At 38.6% G+C, this 16723-nt stretch overlaps 1 protein-coding gene across 1 annotated transcript in view; it reads right to left on the bottom strand.

Moving 5' to 3' along the window:
- LGR5 (leucine rich repeat containing G protein-coupled receptor 5) overlaps nucleotides 1-16723 on the bottom strand; it is a 124817-nt gene that overhangs the window by 26760 nt on the left and 81334 nt on the right. Inside the window, exons 5-7 of the mRNA XM_077807740.1 lie at nucleotides 7804-8019; nucleotides 3409-3480; nucleotides 258-326 (exon numbers count right to left, since the gene is read on the bottom strand). Coding sequence (XP_077663866.1) covers nucleotides 258-326; nucleotides 3409-3480; nucleotides 7804-8019 — 357 coding nt within the window. The remainder of the gene's footprint in view (nucleotides 1-257; nucleotides 327-3408; nucleotides 3481-7803; nucleotides 8020-16723) is intronic.

Below are 16723 nucleotides of genomic sequence, written 5' to 3' on the forward strand. Positions count from 1 at the left end.
GATAAAGTTCCAGAAAAGAATACTCTCTCAAAAATTCTTTTCAGTACAAAAGAGCATTTGTAACAAGTAAAAGTTATCAAAGTTAAATGTTCTAAATGAAATGCTGAAAATTTCCTTTTATATATGTTGGCATGTTTGCTAACTTTTCCAGGATATAGAAAGTTTTAAAGAGCACTGATAGAAATCATCACCTTTTCCCAAATAAATAAAAACATTGTCCAAGGCATCCTCTCTATATGGTAGAATTCAATACTTACAGTTCTTTTAAGTTTGTGAGTGTCCTGATAGCAGTGGGGAACTCATCCAGACTGTTGTAATTTAAATCTCTGCATAAAATAGATCACATAATTTAGGTTATACACTGTTTAAGGGATGATATAGAATTTGTTGGGATTTGTAAGGAAGTATCATCTTTCATGCATTAAATAAACAAATAGGTCCAAAGGCTAGGGAATCCTCAAAACGTGACGTTTTCTAATAAATGCCACCCAATGCAGATCATCAGTTTTATTTTTGATCACGGTGCTATTTTTAATTAAGTATTACCAATTTGGAAATGAGAAAATATGGACATTTACAAATGCTAATAAGCCACCTGCTATTTTGTGATCTCCCCTCCCCACCACTCATTTGTAAGCATGAAAGGAAAATCTATCCTTACCTATGGACAATTTTGCAACTTTTACATAGAAATATTTTGGGAATTTTTCATCTTAAAACTGATTTTTTAAATAAATGCCTGTGCTTTGTACAGTGAATTGAATCTTACATGGTTCATATGTCACATTATTGAGGTTCAGTTTGCCTCTTTTCTATAAACGCCCATGTTTATCATGTTTTAATTTTCTTTTCTGACCTGTTTCTTGGCACAGTATGTGAGAATAAGAAAGATAAATATTCAGGAATAGCAAAGGAGAAATATCAATGGAAAAACAGTTATTGGATGAAATCCCAGCCCCAATGAAGTTAATGGGAAAACTTCTATTGATTTCAATGGGCCGAGGATTTCACCTATTCTGAGGTTTTAAGATTGCAGTAAGGTTGACAATATCAATACGGAGTAAAGGAGAAAGAACAACTCCTCACCACACACAAGTCGTAAAAATAACATTTTATTTAGGTTAGCGACCTGGTATTCCATTTTAAGAACGGCTAGTTAGTGAGACATTTCCTCATTCCAGCACGTTCACTAGCCACCTGCTTATTCCTGACCTGAGAAACCCATATACATAATCTGAGAGAAGAATTTGGCCTAAGTGTGCAGTTGAAACTAAATAGAAGAAAGGTCTGTTTTGTTAAACTTTGCAGCTTCATGGAGCACCTTAGAAGCTTCTGCTTCATAGAGAATATATTTTTCACAATTTAAATAAGAGATAATTTGACTAAATTAAATAGAAACAATGATTCACATTGGACTTCAACAAAATGTCATCATCCTTCATAACACAGGCAGGAAACTGCTGTCAGTAGTCAACAGGGCTTTTTTTCCTGTTTGTAAATCTCTTCAGGTCCTATGCTTTGATTACACAGATAATGAGCATTTGTAATTTGGTTTGGCCCTCTAGCTGAGCTGGACTTGCCTAGACTGGGAAGAGAAGGATAACCCTGTGACTAGGGTGACCAGATAGCAAAAACTGGGACAGGGGGTGGGGGGTAATAGGAGCCCATATAACCCCCATCCCCCAAATATCGGGACTGTCCCTATAAAATCAGGACATCTGGTCACCCTACCTGTGACACCCAATGCAGCCAGGTGATTGGCTATCTTGATGCTAGATTCCAAAACAGCCTCCCCACTGATGGTAATGCCAACCAGTGCAATAATAAACATGACTGTGGCAGGTACCATATTCTCCAAGTTCTCCTCCCTCCTTTCCAGGGTCAAGGTTGTCATTTACATCTTCTTCCCTTTCACACCAGCTATCCAGGGCTGGGAGAATAACTAAAATAACTGCTCCCCACCCCCATTTCAGGACAGTTGCCTACCGTTGTGTATGTCTCATTAAAGAACAATCACATTTTCCCTCTTCTGCTCTGTTTTTTTATTGAGGGACTTTCTCTCTATGCACAGGGTAAAAGTCAAAGCTGTAACATTGCAGGGTGCTCTTGACAACGGAAGACTCAAGTTCTAGTAGAGAGGATTAGTTTAGGTATTCAAAATTAAAACCCCGGATCCTAGGGCAACTGGAAAGTGAGCGCTGCATAGTTTTGTGGATTAGAAAGCAAACCAATCACTAGGTTCTGATGATGTTTGTATGACATTTGGTTTATTCACTCTCTGCCTGTGGCACATAAAAGTTTAATCTCCTATGGGCTGGAATGCTTTGGTCCAATTTCAGTTGTTGGGTTTAGTGTACTGGTGCTATGCGCTGGTGGTGGCTTGTGATATACACCAGGTCAGATTAGATGATCTATTGGTTCCTTCTGACCTGAAACTCTATGATTTGTGCATCAGCACCAAAGCCGTTGGGCCTCTTTAAGTGCCTTGGTTGGGTAAAGTTGGTTATGATCTGTGGAGAGGATTCACTTGGTTGTGGTATAGGACAGGGAGGGGAATAGATATGCAAGGATTATTGTCCCTCAGGCACTAGTGGGTCAGGGCTCCAATACCAAACAGAGGTGGTGATATCTTTCTTTGTGTATGTATGGAGCACATTACTTTCCTTTAAACTTTGGAGTTGTTTTCCTGTTTAGTCTTCTTTTCTCAGAATTCTTTTTTTTATGCTATTCAGGGAAGCCTTACTTTTACTGTGTTCACCTCCTGCACTTGACTGAACTATTGCAGGTACTAAGGTGACTTTATTCCTTTGCCACAGAAACTTTTCAAGCAAATCCTTTAAAGATTAACAATTGGAGCAATTTTTTACAAAGAAGAACATGTTTGTAATTGATGCTACCTGGAGCTTTTCCTTTGTTCAATAGGTCAAAGTATCTGACTGATTCTGCAACCACACTATGTGGCAAGATGCAATCTGCGAATTTAAAAGCTATTTGGTTACAATGAATTTTTCCTTAACCTCTACGTCAATTAGCTTTGCTGACTAAAGATAAACAGACAAATAAATAGCACTATCAAAGCAATAATAACTATCCCTGAATAGTCATTTGTCATTTTGTGCTTGGTACAGTTTTAAAATGTCATTAAATAATTTATTAATATATGCTGCCTACAAAAAAAGCAGTGTAGTTTTATAGTTGAGAAATAGGATCATTCTACACAATCACTGTGTATTGCAGTCATTGTAAACAATCATCCAGAGTCTGTAGCAATTAAGCAAGCCAAAAAGCATGTTTGGCTTTTAGCAATTAAGCAAGCCAAAAAAGCATGTTTGGTATTTTTATTCTTTCAGAATATTAATGAAAACACTGAAAAAAAAAAGGGGGGAAACAAATAAGAGGTCAACTCACAAAGTCTCTAGGCTGTGGAGCCCATCAAAGCATTTCTTTCCCAGGGAGTAGATTCTATTGTTATGGAGATGTCTGCAGGGGAACATTAAGAGCACAGTCAGGAAAGCACATTGCACACAGTGGAGTTAAGCAAAACATGTTGATGGTTAAACCAAAAGAAATTCATTTCCAGGCATGTACTGATTATATGCAAGTCATGCTTTTTGCAAGAGCATGTATAGGAGGGCATTTCCCCCACCTCTACCTCCCACCTCTCATCCACCCACCCAGGCTTTGATTTGGTTCCACAGAAAGGTTTTGTTTTTAAACTGCAGAGATTGTGATTCTTTCATTTAATGTATTGTTTTCTTTCTTTATATTCATTTTTAAAGTGTCTATCATGACATTCTAATTTTAGACACGTGGGGATTTCCTATTAAGTGTTCTGAAATTTTAAAAATAGGGTCACTGGTGATTTAAAAATATATATTTAAATTAGATAGAAGGACTTAAAAAGTGTTGTGTTGGGGTTTTTTTGTTGTGTATGGGGAGTGGGCAGGATAGGAAGCAGGGAAGTGACAAAATGTACATGAGGCCTGAGGAAGTGTAGTAAGAAACTTGATCAAAAATCAGAATTTCAGTGTGAGTTAGTAAATATAACTGACCTCACTGATGCTATAACTTGACTTCCTCCCTGTTAAACTAGAATAATCAACAATTAATTTCCAATGGTATGTTATGTAATTTATAGGATTTTCAGTTTGACATTTAAGTAGCGATTGGCTGGAAACAAACGTGCAGATCTGAAAGCTTGGGACATTCAAAATTTGGCTTAAAATTTTGCTGCTTATGCCTATTTCTAAATTTTTAGACCTTAATAGAGAAATTGCTCTGTGTAGATTATTAACATGGATGTTAACTTGGTGTAATTTCAATGCCTTTTTTTTTTAAGAGAATGCTTTTCCAGCTGACTTCTCTCTCATATTTTACCTTTCTCACTCCTCCCTCATGGTATGAGAGAAACTGAGGGAGTTGCACATAAAAGAAGAGAAGGTCTGTGAATGTGAGAGTCAGATACTATTCTCATCCATGTCTTTGCTTTACACAAAAGTATTTTAGTTATCAGAAGCTCTCGATAAATTTTTCAGAACCTACAAAAACTGTATTCAGCTATTTATTAACTGACTCTAAAAGATAGAGATTCTGATGTTGTACCAAAAAATGTCCCATCTCCCCCCCCCAACCGCCCAGGAAGAAACCTCAATCATTTTGATCCCAAATACTATATTGACCTTTTAGGCTATAGCAGTATGAAGAATTTGCCCCAAAACTCAAATTAGTTTTGCATCTTTAATGACCACAGGTCCAATCCTGCTCCCATTGAAGCCAATGTGAGTTCTCCCACTGACTTAAGATTTGCAGAACTGGAGATAGGGTAGCAAAACATGTGGAAAGAACCACAGTAAGTGATTTGGAGAGACTGGAACAATGGGTGCTGCAGATAGTTAGGGGTGATTAAAATATGAATAACTCTATAAAGTCTTATACCCAGAAACAGGAGATAAACAGCAGATGCAAAATGAGGGGACCTAGCCAAGCAGCAGCATCTATTGCATCAAGTGAAGCTTATTTTCATCTTGTCTTCTTAATTGTCCTAATGTTACTGAAGTTTCAGCAGGGAAGGTGGGGAGACGAGACTGGGAGAAGAGCTGGGGCATGAAAGGATCTCTACCTTAACAAGTGGTTGACAACATGATGAAAAATAATTGAGGGATCTGGAAGCTCAGCCAAAGGATACATACCCATTCTTCTAAAGGTTAAAATCTCATACTGAAACTCAATCTGTACCTACACAGGCAGAGAGCAAAGACTGTCCACAAGGTGGTAGATGGAATTCCGTCTGCTTAACCTATATGGCTTGTACCTTATACAACTGTATTGCTCACATTCTGCACTTGCTAGAGGTGATGGATCAGCTTTTATGGTTGTGACACTCTGCACTCCATATTTATCATAGTGGTAAGATGATATGATATGATTATGACATAATAATGATGCACCTTGTACAAAATGTGTCATGTGAGGTGTCAATGGAAAATTATGGTTTACTGAATATGATTACCTTATTTGTATGAATGTATCATTTTTGTATTTGGAGTTATGAATATTGACTGTATCTGTATTTCAAATCTGCTTGCACCTGGGTAACACCCACAAAACTTTACATACAATCTAGCAAGCACTTTATGAATGGCCTATTCAAGTTGAATAGCCCATTGAAAAAGACAATGGGACATGGAAAAGGCTTATCCTCATCTGGGGATGCTTCTGTCAGCCTATGGATAATGGCTGCCATGACTCATTGGCGCATGCAAGAGCTTGTGACTAGATCACAAGATACTGAACTCCATTTTGGTATCTGTATTTTTCCACAAACTGGGCTGGGAAGTTGGCTTGGAACAAAATGGTTCCCGCCATATGGAATAAGCTATAAAAGGGGAAAATGACATCAGCAGGGAGCTTCACTCCTCACACAGCTGAACACCTGGAAACACAGACTGAACTGGGGGAAGTGTTGTTCCCAGGCGGGAAAGAAGGAATCCTGTCTTTGCATGGAAGCTTGATGAACTGTTTGTACTATCTAACAGGGTGAGACATTGCTTGATTCAAATCCTAACTAGTGTATAACACTTAGCTTGCATTTTTGTTTAATTTCTTAGGTAATCTACTTTGATCTTATGCTCAATACTTATAATCGCTTAAAAACTACCTTTCTGTATTTAATAAATCTGTTTTATATTTTTACCTAAAACAGTGTGGTTTCCTTGAAGTGTGCGGGGAATCCACTCAGGAACAGAGGCTGGGACATTGTCTTCTCCACATTGATGGGGGGCGGACTGGATAATAAATTTATACTGGTCAGACTTTTGACCAGGGAAAGATGGTACAGCTCTGGGGTCCTAATCTGTGGAGCTGGAGGGTGAGGGAGTTCACTGGAGTTGTTCCATTGTCATTTTATGAGTGGGCTGAGGAGAAACCTTCATGTAACTGCAAAAAGAAAAGGAGGACTTGTGGCACCTTAGAGACTAACAAATTTATTTGAGCATAAGCTTTTGTGAGCTACAGCTCACTTCATCGGATGCATCCGATGAAGTGAGCTGTAGATCACGAAAGCTTATGCTCAAATAAATTTGTTAGTCTCTAAGGTGCCACAAGTCCTCCTTTTCTTCATGTAACTGCAGCTGGGTGTGTCAGTGTGAGTACAAGTCCTGGAGAGGACTGTAAAGCTTGTCACAGCATCATGGGGTGAGAGGGAACCCAGGCTGGTGAGACAGAGGGCTCAGTGATACCCCAGTTCCAGGTTGCACCCTGCCGGGGGGGGGGGGGGGGGGGAGGCAAGGGGAGGTTGGGAAGAAACCCATCACAATGGCAGCCTATAATACAGTGCACTGAAATAATTCAGTCATACTGTCCTAAAGGCTTGCACCATGGCTATCAGATCAGCATGTTAGAGTATGTTAAAATATATTTAACATCTTACGTGCAATGGTTTTGTGCTGCCTACAAACCACAAATGTCTTTAATAATGACCATGTTTCAGTATATCCTGAAATAATTCCTGCATAATTTTTCTAATAATAGAGCAGAAGTTTTTTCAGTTTGGGATAGTTCCAGAAGATCTGAAGATGATTCCTCAGAAACTGGAATTCCTTCCAGGAGTTTCTGTGAATTTTGCATCTGTTTTGTTTAGTAATACTGATAGGTGAACATATCTACTGTTATGTAGATATCTACACACACTGTCTGTGAAGGGAACTTTCTCAGCTCGTATTTGTTAGCATTCTATCCTTCTAATCCTTTATGAGATTTTAGTTAATTTCCTTTTCCTACCCTAGCCTCAATATAGTTGTCAATATTGCCCTATAGTCTTAAGTAAAAATATGTACATATTTAAACAGCCTTCCAGTACTATGATTTTATAAATAATATATAAGATACAAAAGTCCATTTTTTTCAACTTATCTCTTCACTGACATTCTGAAGAGAAGTTTATTTGCCATTAATTCTCTGCATCATTATAAATAAACATATCTGCAAGTCAAATCTTTACATTATGTGGAGCAGAAAGGTCACTTAATAAGGTTGCAAAAGTTATAGCTTTAAACACAGTGCAAGAATAAAGGGCAAACTTGGTTTATGGCCCAAAAATATCAATTTAATGCTAAAATTATAACATAAAACAGTAGCCCATATTAACCAACCGCAAGGTTTACAGATCATTTCACATTTTTGGGTAGTCTACTTTTAAACTATCTCTTACAAAGCTTAATTTAGACATTGCATCTTGAAATAATTTATTACAAAGAGGCCAAGGTCTAGCAAAAATTGTTTTTTAAAAAAAACTATAAAACTTACAGAACTACCAAACTGGAGAGGTTTCCAAAAGCATAGTCTGGTATGTGATATATTTTGTTCAATGCTAGTGTCATTGCCTGAAGTGCTGGTAAACTCCTAAAAGCATGCACAGGAATTTCTGTCAAAGAGTTGTCATCCAGCCACAAGTGTCTAAGAGAGATCAAGCCACTGAAGCAGTTGGGTGGCACATAGTTGATGTGGTTGGCATCCAGGCGTCTAAAAAACCAGAAATTTAGAACATTGACTTTGAGAAAAATGTAATGAATCAACACAACAGACCTAAAAGGATATTGTCAAGTACAGTGTGCGCCAAAGGGGAGGGTTGGGGGAAGGGTCATCAAGCACCCTGTTGGTGCTCTGGAGATACCCACATTTTCTTCTACTTTACATTCTGACCCTTGAGGCCCCACACCATGGTCAACATTCTTCTAGTCAATATCTAAACCAGACTCACTTTGGAGCCATCAGTGTGACTGTTTTACGGACTGAGGGGGTAACTTTTGAATGGCGCAGGGCACTCCTCCATGGGCTGAGCAATGAGTTTATTTCCCCTTCTGAGCTCTCAGTCACCTTAAGGGATTAAAAACTTGGTAAGAAATTCACTCAGAGACTCTCTCATTATTTTTATGTCTCTGGGTCATGGGATTGCTTCCGTGTAACTGAAAGAAGCGTTTGGCTCTCCATAGTTTTCAGCACCATCTTAGAAGCCTGAAAAGAAAATTTATTTCTGACTAATTGTATCTATTACATTTTGTGAAATATTGGTTGTTCCTGTGTTTCTAATGAAGGCTGCAGTTAATGTATCATTTGCGGGGCAGCGACGATTTCTTTTTATTTTGCATCAGCATTACCAATGAGCTGGTTTCATCTGTAGGAAAAACTAAAGCAGTTTGGTTGCTGCAGAACCAACACAGTGAGAACAACTGCACAACAGACTATTTGTTTTTCTCTAGATTCTACGGGCCACATTGTGATCTCACACTGGTGTAAATCAGAAATAATCAATGCAGTTTCAAGGGCATAACCAGCTCTGAGATAAGAATCAGGCTCTATATGATCAATGGTTTAAAATTATTTTTATTTTGTGCCCCTGGTAGAGTACAATTGAAAGAACACATCAATTTTCTGAAATGTCGGGGAACATATATATGACCTATATGCTTATCATAACTCTTCTATGCTTCTACTTATTTCTAATCTGCTTTAATGACTTTGCACACTTGTTTGCACTACAAAAGTAAGTAATTAGCACTTTTGTTCAGGCTGCCAGTTTACAGGATGTTATTAAAAGGAAGCAGTAGTGAATTTTCAAAAGCATGTTTGAAAACATTACAGAACAAACAGATGCACCCGGAGCGTAAGGAGGTAATCCTTCGCAACCCGAACTGGGTCCATTTGAGAGAGGGGGAATGAATACTCTATGTGGCAGGCATACTAATCTCTTTATTTAAAGCTGCTTCCTCATTTACAGTCATGTAAAATGTCGGGTCCATTCTGTCTCCTAGTCCACACCACTTCTACCTACTGCATGAGAAACAATAATGAATTCTAAGGCTCCGTGCCAGACTGGCAAATAACTGAGACAAGGTCAGTTGGAACAAATTTATAAAGTTCAGTGTCAAAGCCCTTGTACAATTAAATTTTCACTACAATAACTGACACGGCAAGCAGCAGAGACCGAGCTTCCAAAATAACTCAAGGGTCTGTCAACAATGGGTGAGGCTGGAAATGTTTAGAAATACCCATGCTGTACCTCCCCCACTTCCCAGGCAACAACATACTTTGCCTGTGTTTTCAAATAAGGTATAATTTGAGTGAATAGATGGCGTTTCTTTGTGTTTGGTTAGAAGTAAATTTCTTGTCTGTGTGATGTCTGAATGTAAACTAAGGAGTTATAGTTGCACTAGTTTGACAGTTACACTGATTAAAGAATGGAGGCTTTATTCAATTTAAATGTGTTACTGTATTACAATTAACATCTTGTCTCATGTGGGGTCTCAGCCTGTAGCCCCTATTCACGCCCCTATTGACTCCAAAGAGGCTACACACAGAAGGGTTGCAGGATAGGGCAAATTGTTTCAGATACAGAAGTTGCTAGGTATAGTCAGTTGTTTTAGATGATACAGAAACTATGGCTGAAATCCTGGCACTGAAGTTAATGGCAATATGATCAGGATTTCATCCGCCACATCTCTAACAGAAAATTTAGAAATTGAGTGAGCTGAAAGTGTAAATTCCCAAATTTAAATGGTATTGTCCCCTGTATGTGTGTGTATGCAGTCTTATTTAATTGTGATTCAAAGCTAGGTGAATTATTGTTTCAATATAATTTTATGGCAAAGCAAGAAGCTAGTATGGCTTATACTATAGAGTATGTAATGTAGTTGCAGGACTTACAAGTGCTCTTAAAATGTATGACCAACAAATGTTTCTTTGTTATCTAATCTTTTTTCAAAAAAATTTCCTGAGTACCATTTTGCTACTTGCAGATAATAAAACATTTCATTAGTGGTTATGTTTCCTGGCATAATACAAATAATCTATACTGATGTATAAAACATTGAGCAAAATCATAGTTTTCAGCCAATTTTTTTTACTCATGTTGATCAAAGTTTTGGCACTTTCAAAACTAAACCATTAACTCATAAACATGACCTTACTTATAATTTAAAATATATAGTTAACATGTGGGCAGTTTAAAAGTTCTATTATATTCCAAAGAAAGCCAATTTAGAGAATCAAAAATATTTGATCTCCTCTATTAGGCAGCCTATAAAATGACATCCAGCATGATATTTGTCATGAGCTCACTTAAAATGTTCAAAGTGAATGCTTAAATTATGCAGAATGTAGTCCACTGTAATTGTTTGACCATGTATACTCTGATCATATGTTTTGTAGCTCATGTAAAGATATTACTCATGCAGAATTCTAAAAGTGGATAAAGTAAAAGGGCTGACTCTCATATTTAAGAATAAAACACTAATTCCTTCCATAACTGCTACTAGTATTCTGGACTATAGTCAGCGTATACAGGATCTGGGCTTAGGCATAGTTTGACTGCTGTATTTTGGAGGGGAAGCTCCAGTCAGGCCAATGGGGTCATGCATGGAGAGGGGGGGGAATTCCGTACCTGCCCAAGGATTGCTGTTGGGGCAGGGAGGCAATGCCTCCCTGGTCCCCTCAAACTATGCCCAAGGATATGGGACAAGTTTATAGTGGTGCTGGACCACCACTATAGTTAAGGTTGTGTCACAACTTCTGTTTAAAGGTTCACCTTTCTAAGTCCTCTAAAATAAACATGCTTAGTTGGATTCCTTTGAAATTTGGTATGCCTCAGAAGAATGCAATTGAGGGGTAATGACCCAAATTTGGAGTCATTTCAGCAAGGGGTTGTGGAGATACAAGCCCCCCACAAAGTAGCCATTTTTCAAAAAGTTTCTGGGTGGTTTTTATTTTGTTTTGTTTTTGAACAGAGCTAGAGCTCACACTATTGACGTGATGTGGATCAAAATGGTCTAATTCTGTCAAATTTTACCCAAGATAATGCATGGGACCCATAAATATTTGGGGGACTGAAATTGAGAACAGCATTTAAGAAAATGTACAGTTTTTACAATGCACATGTGCCAATATAGACAAATGGCTAGAGCAGTGTTTCTCAAACTTGGGTCCGCGGATCCCTGGGGGTCCACAGGTCCCACTGATTAACTCATTGAAAATGGTATCTAAGAACACATTCACTTCTTCACTTGCATAGATGTAGGGTCTGGAAGGATCACCGTCCACCCGAGGAGGTTGCTCTGCAGTGAGAGAGAGAGAGAGAGAGAGAGAGAGAGAGAGAGAGTGTGAAAGAGAGAGAGAGAAATCTGTATTTTATTAGCCTGTGGGGGAAGTAAGTGGCTACTTCTGGATCTCAGGGAAGATTAATAGTGGTATTTCCAAAGACATACAGCATGGAGGTTTGGAATTGACAGTACACATGCCTTGATCACGGAGGGAAAAGAAATATTTGTGATGTCAGGATTGCCAATGTGTGGACTGTGGGTGATTCTTGGATCACGAGGTTGCAGAAGTTTGTGGGAGAACAAGGGGCAAACCATGACATGGGGATTGCTGACTACAGACTGATTTGGGTGGAGATAGGTGGCCTGTGTTGGCATCTGGTTTTGTCCACTCTGCTACATCTAACCAGGGACTTAAGAGGCTGTGATCTGCCAGTCATTATCGAGATTCACTTGGACGGAACTGATCTGGGCCTTAGGCCTAGAGCGCGGCTTATACAATGTACGAGAGCAGATCTGGACCACGTCAAAAGATTTGTGTCTAGGAGCTGTGATAGTTTTCTCTTCTTTGGCTGAGTGTCCAAAGAATTGCTATAGTGACAACATGAAAATGATTACTAAGTTTTGGAAGAACATAAATTGGGAAATTGGAAGGTTCATGGCTGATCAGAAAATGTGTACTGTATGGCATAGAAACATGACAGGCTGTTCTCAGGGGTACAGCTATTGGACCAGGGTCAGAGGATCTTTCTCTTAAACATAAAACTGTCATTATTGTGGAACAAAAACCCTGTCTGTGATTTTTCTTACTGGCTGTACCACAAACTCCACCCTCCATGTACCCACTAAAGGGACCAACAAAATCAGTTGCTTAATAGAGATGGTTTTCCACAAAGGTGAAGCAGAACTACATTCAATGTGCCTGGATCTCTGATGCAATGCAATGCAGACTGTTTGCACCGCATTGCTAGCCTAATCTGGTCCTACAGCTGGCTGAACCTGCCAGGGAGCATCTTCCAGAGTAGCAGTGATCTTCCTGTTGCATGAGCCAGCCTAAGGGTGCTCACATCAGTCTCCCTCCCTTCTGCTAGTGTATCAAAGAAAGGAGGGCTGGTTGGGATGGCCCTGTGCTAAGCGGATCCTTGTTTGATTCCAACCTCTTGTGACTGTGTCCACAGTCCAGTGTAAGACAGAGTGATCCTTAGGCTGCTCTAACATTGCACGGGGGACCAACCCAGCACAGACATGTGACAGAATGAGGGGAATGCAAAAGTGAACTTTAATGTACACAGCTTTGCATGTACACAGATAACCTTCACCTGCACTCTGTTCAATTCAGCTGCATCCCAGGATCAGGCGCAATGTGAATGTAGACAACTTTTCAGACTGCATGTTTCCTAGGAAGGATGATTACTTTACAGGTTTCACTGATTATTATATAATGATAATGTGTCATGGTATGATGAGGAATAAAGTTTTAATCATCATGAGATTGGGATCCCTCCTGAGTGGCAACAACATGGGTAAAGCTTTTTGCATGAAAATTTTTCTTGTAGGAAAATGTGGTTTCATACATCTTCACAAGAAAATGTTGATTTTTGACTAAATTTTTCGTTTTTCCATTTGAAGGAATAAAAAATTGAGTTGACATTTCTAAACAAAATTTCATTTTTTCCCATTTCAAAATGCCAATTCAAACCTCTTTCAATTTTTTCCTTCTTTAAAATATTTCATTTTTTTGTTCCAGTTCAGAATGGAAACTAATTCTGAAATGTCAAAATTTCTTGGAGGATGAAAATTCCATTTCCCATCCAATTCTAGCCACAAATGAATTATAGAGAAAATCCCAGATAATTTCCACTTAAACCTTTATGTGACATCAAACCTGATAATCATGTACCCTGTATATACTGTGACGTGGCAAGGGAAGATGGCTATAGAAAAGTAGTGGGAGATAGATATATTAGCTCCAGGCTAAACAAATCCCTGGTACCAGGATAAGTGAAATGGCAGTTGCTCCAGGTCAATTAAGACACCTGGGACCAATTAAGAACTTTCCAGAAGGCAGGGAGAATGTTAGGTTGATTGGGACACCTGAAGCCAATCAGGGGCTGGCTGAAACTAGTTAAAAGCCTCCCAGTTCGTCAGGTGGGTGTGCATGTCAGGAGCTGTGGGAGGAAGTTGTGCTGTTGGAGAGGCTGAGTAGTACACACCATATCCAGCACAAGGAAGGAGGCCCTGAGGTAAGGGTGAAGTGGAGCTTGAGGAAGTGAGGGCTGCTGTGGGGGAAGTAGCCCAGGGAATTGTACATATCATGTTTCTAAAAGGTCAGCTACCATAGCTGATACTATTAGGGTCCCTGGGCTGGAGCCTGGAGTAGAGGGTGGGCTCGGGCTCTTCCCCCCCCACACCTTTGCCCCTGATTAATCACTGAGACTGGGAGACAACAGAGACTGTGCAAGGAAGGATAACTTCTCCTCACCTCCCTCACTGGCTTATGATGAAAATGGCTCAGTAGACTGTGACCCTTGTCTCTAGAAAGAGAAGGGTTATGTGAAGGGTCACAGTGAGCCTCTGAAGCTAGCGAAATCCACCAGGAAACGCGGGACCCACAGAGGAAAGGACAGAGCTTTGTCACAATACCAAATAAATAAAAGACAAATAAAAACTATTTAAGAAATGCTTTGGGCAACTTAAAAACATCTTACTGAAACCTTACTGGTACTATTTTCATATCCTGCCTCCTGTAAAATCAGGATGACTTACAACAATAAATTCAGAAGAGAAGTTTGTCCTGTTTAGTATAGGAATTATCTTTTTATCTTGATCCTCCTCCCACTGAAGACCATAGAAAAACTCCCATTGAATTTTAGGGGAGCAGGAGAAAATTATCCATATTACTGGGAATGTGTTTCTTTGCTTGTTAATGTCCTTTATGAATAGTGAGTTATGGGCAAGAAAGCACTGCCTAGTATGTCATTGATTTTTGGCTATTTCCATGTTGGCTGAGCAACCGTAAAGTTACTCATTAACAATGGTATATAAACATGAGAATAAACAGAGTAAAGTTTCATCAAAGTTTCAGAACTTTGTATACAATGCTAAAATAATCAAAATTTAAGAATGGCGAAAAGGTTCTTCATTATGAATGTAAGATTTTCTTTCCTTTTAATTAATAACATTCATATAAGGAGGTCTGCAAATTCTTTAGTTGTATGGTAAACGTGTATATTATTTCTTGCATTAACGTTTGCAGAAGCAAATTTTTTCTATTAAAATTTTCCACATCTAAAAACCTCTGGGGCATTAGAACATATATGCTCATTCAACCCTGTTGAATACCTTCTTGACATCAAGGCAGAGGGCAAGAATGGGGATGCCAGAGTTCTGAGCAGTATGCAAACAACTAAGATCACCAGCTGATGCTCTGTTCTAAAGAAACTTCAGGGTGAATAAGATAAGTGACACTAGCAAACACTATGGACAAATATCTTAGTCCTGGCAAATCAGTGATAATGGTAGTTACATTTAGCTATGATACTTAAAAACAGATTTTCCTTTCTTGGGTGTAACAGATATGAATGGCAATCTTATTGTTGGAATTAGTATTTCACATTATTTCCCTTCACTTCGTACTTCAGAGGAAAATTACAGTATGCTATAAGGCATGATTCTGTAGAACTCAGATGTGAATCCATTATGATTTAGGCACTTCCAAAATGAAAGCACTCTGATTAGTTCCTTCAAACCCTCATGTGATACAGGAATACTGAGTTTCACGTAATCATTTGGCTTTTACCTAGGTAGTCGATGCCTTTAACAATTGTTGAACTAGTACATCCTCATAGTTGACAGGGGAGCTAGAGACCCTTGTAAAATTGAAGAGGATTTTAATATCCTGAGTTTTAAGGATTGTTTCATTTTTAGCTTTAATTAAAAAAATAAGGTATGCATTCTCCATTTGCTTCAAATGACGGGTTAACAGTCTCACATTTTTCTCCCCAGATTAAGGTGAAATAATGCATACCCTACTTTTCCAGTATGTACAAACGCTTTTGTGCGCTGCTATGTCAAAACCTTATTTTCTAGGATTTTGTATTTTGTAAATATCTTGATGATGCCTGCAACAGCTGTTTTTTTTTAAGTATAGCATAGCATTTGGAAAAGGTGAACCTTAATGAAGTATGTGAATATTTGTAACTCAAATTTCAAAAGAACTAAGGCTTCTTCCAGTAAGAGTGAGGCCAAGTAAGAGAGCAGAGCTATGACTCAGAACTGAATTGAAACCTCAGTGAAATTACAGGAAAACCTTAGTACTGGTTTGGGATATTCACAGTTTAGATGCTCTGCAGGGACAGCCTTCTGTGCTTCAAAGGAACCTCACTGATTCTAGTGAGGCAGCACATGAGCACAGGACTCTGCCTCACGGAGCAGAACTTTTTCCAGCAAAGTAAGTCATAATCCGGTAAAGAATGAATTCATACAGTATGCAAGTAATGTGTACTGTACATTTTTAATCACCTCACTAAATAAAAATCTATGGTAACGGAAAGATAAAGTGCCACCACCAGCAGGAAAGAAGATCTGCAGAAGGCAACCGAGGCAATTCAGAGTTTAAACAGCAACAAACCCCCAGTACCATCAGAAGTTGGATGAAAGCGTGGAAGAAATTGTTGCTTGATTCTCCAATATTGTCATTCAATTTTGGGGATTAAAACATATCCATACACCAGAGGATGGAGGAAAAGCCTGTCCTATAATGTATATTTTTATGCATAAATAAAACAATTGCTATTAAACTAGTGCTATGAGTGAGTAGGGAAAAGTTGTAGCTTTTTGTATTAATAAAATGAATGTAGCATTGTCACATGATCAGCTATGCATCCTTTAAGGCAGCAATAGAATTAGCTTGGCTACCCACCCTAAACATGATAATATTTTTAGGGTTAAAAAAAAAAAAAGGATGAGAGAGTTAGCACCAACATTCAGCAGTTCACAACTACTCTAGCCTAAGGACTGAGTTAATGAGGCTCACACAAATCATGCCAGACTATAAAGTTAAACATAAATAAATACTAAACCTGGCTATCCTAAAGAAAACTTTGCTTTGGTAAAAAGTTTCTAAGAGCTTTTAA

The sequence above is a fragment of the Eretmochelys imbricata genome, chromosome 1 (genome assembly GCF_965152235.1).
Source record: "Eretmochelys imbricata isolate rEreImb1 chromosome 1, rEreImb1.hap1, whole genome shotgun sequence".
Lineage (NCBI taxonomy): Eukaryota > Metazoa > Chordata > Testudines > Cheloniidae > Eretmochelys > Eretmochelys imbricata.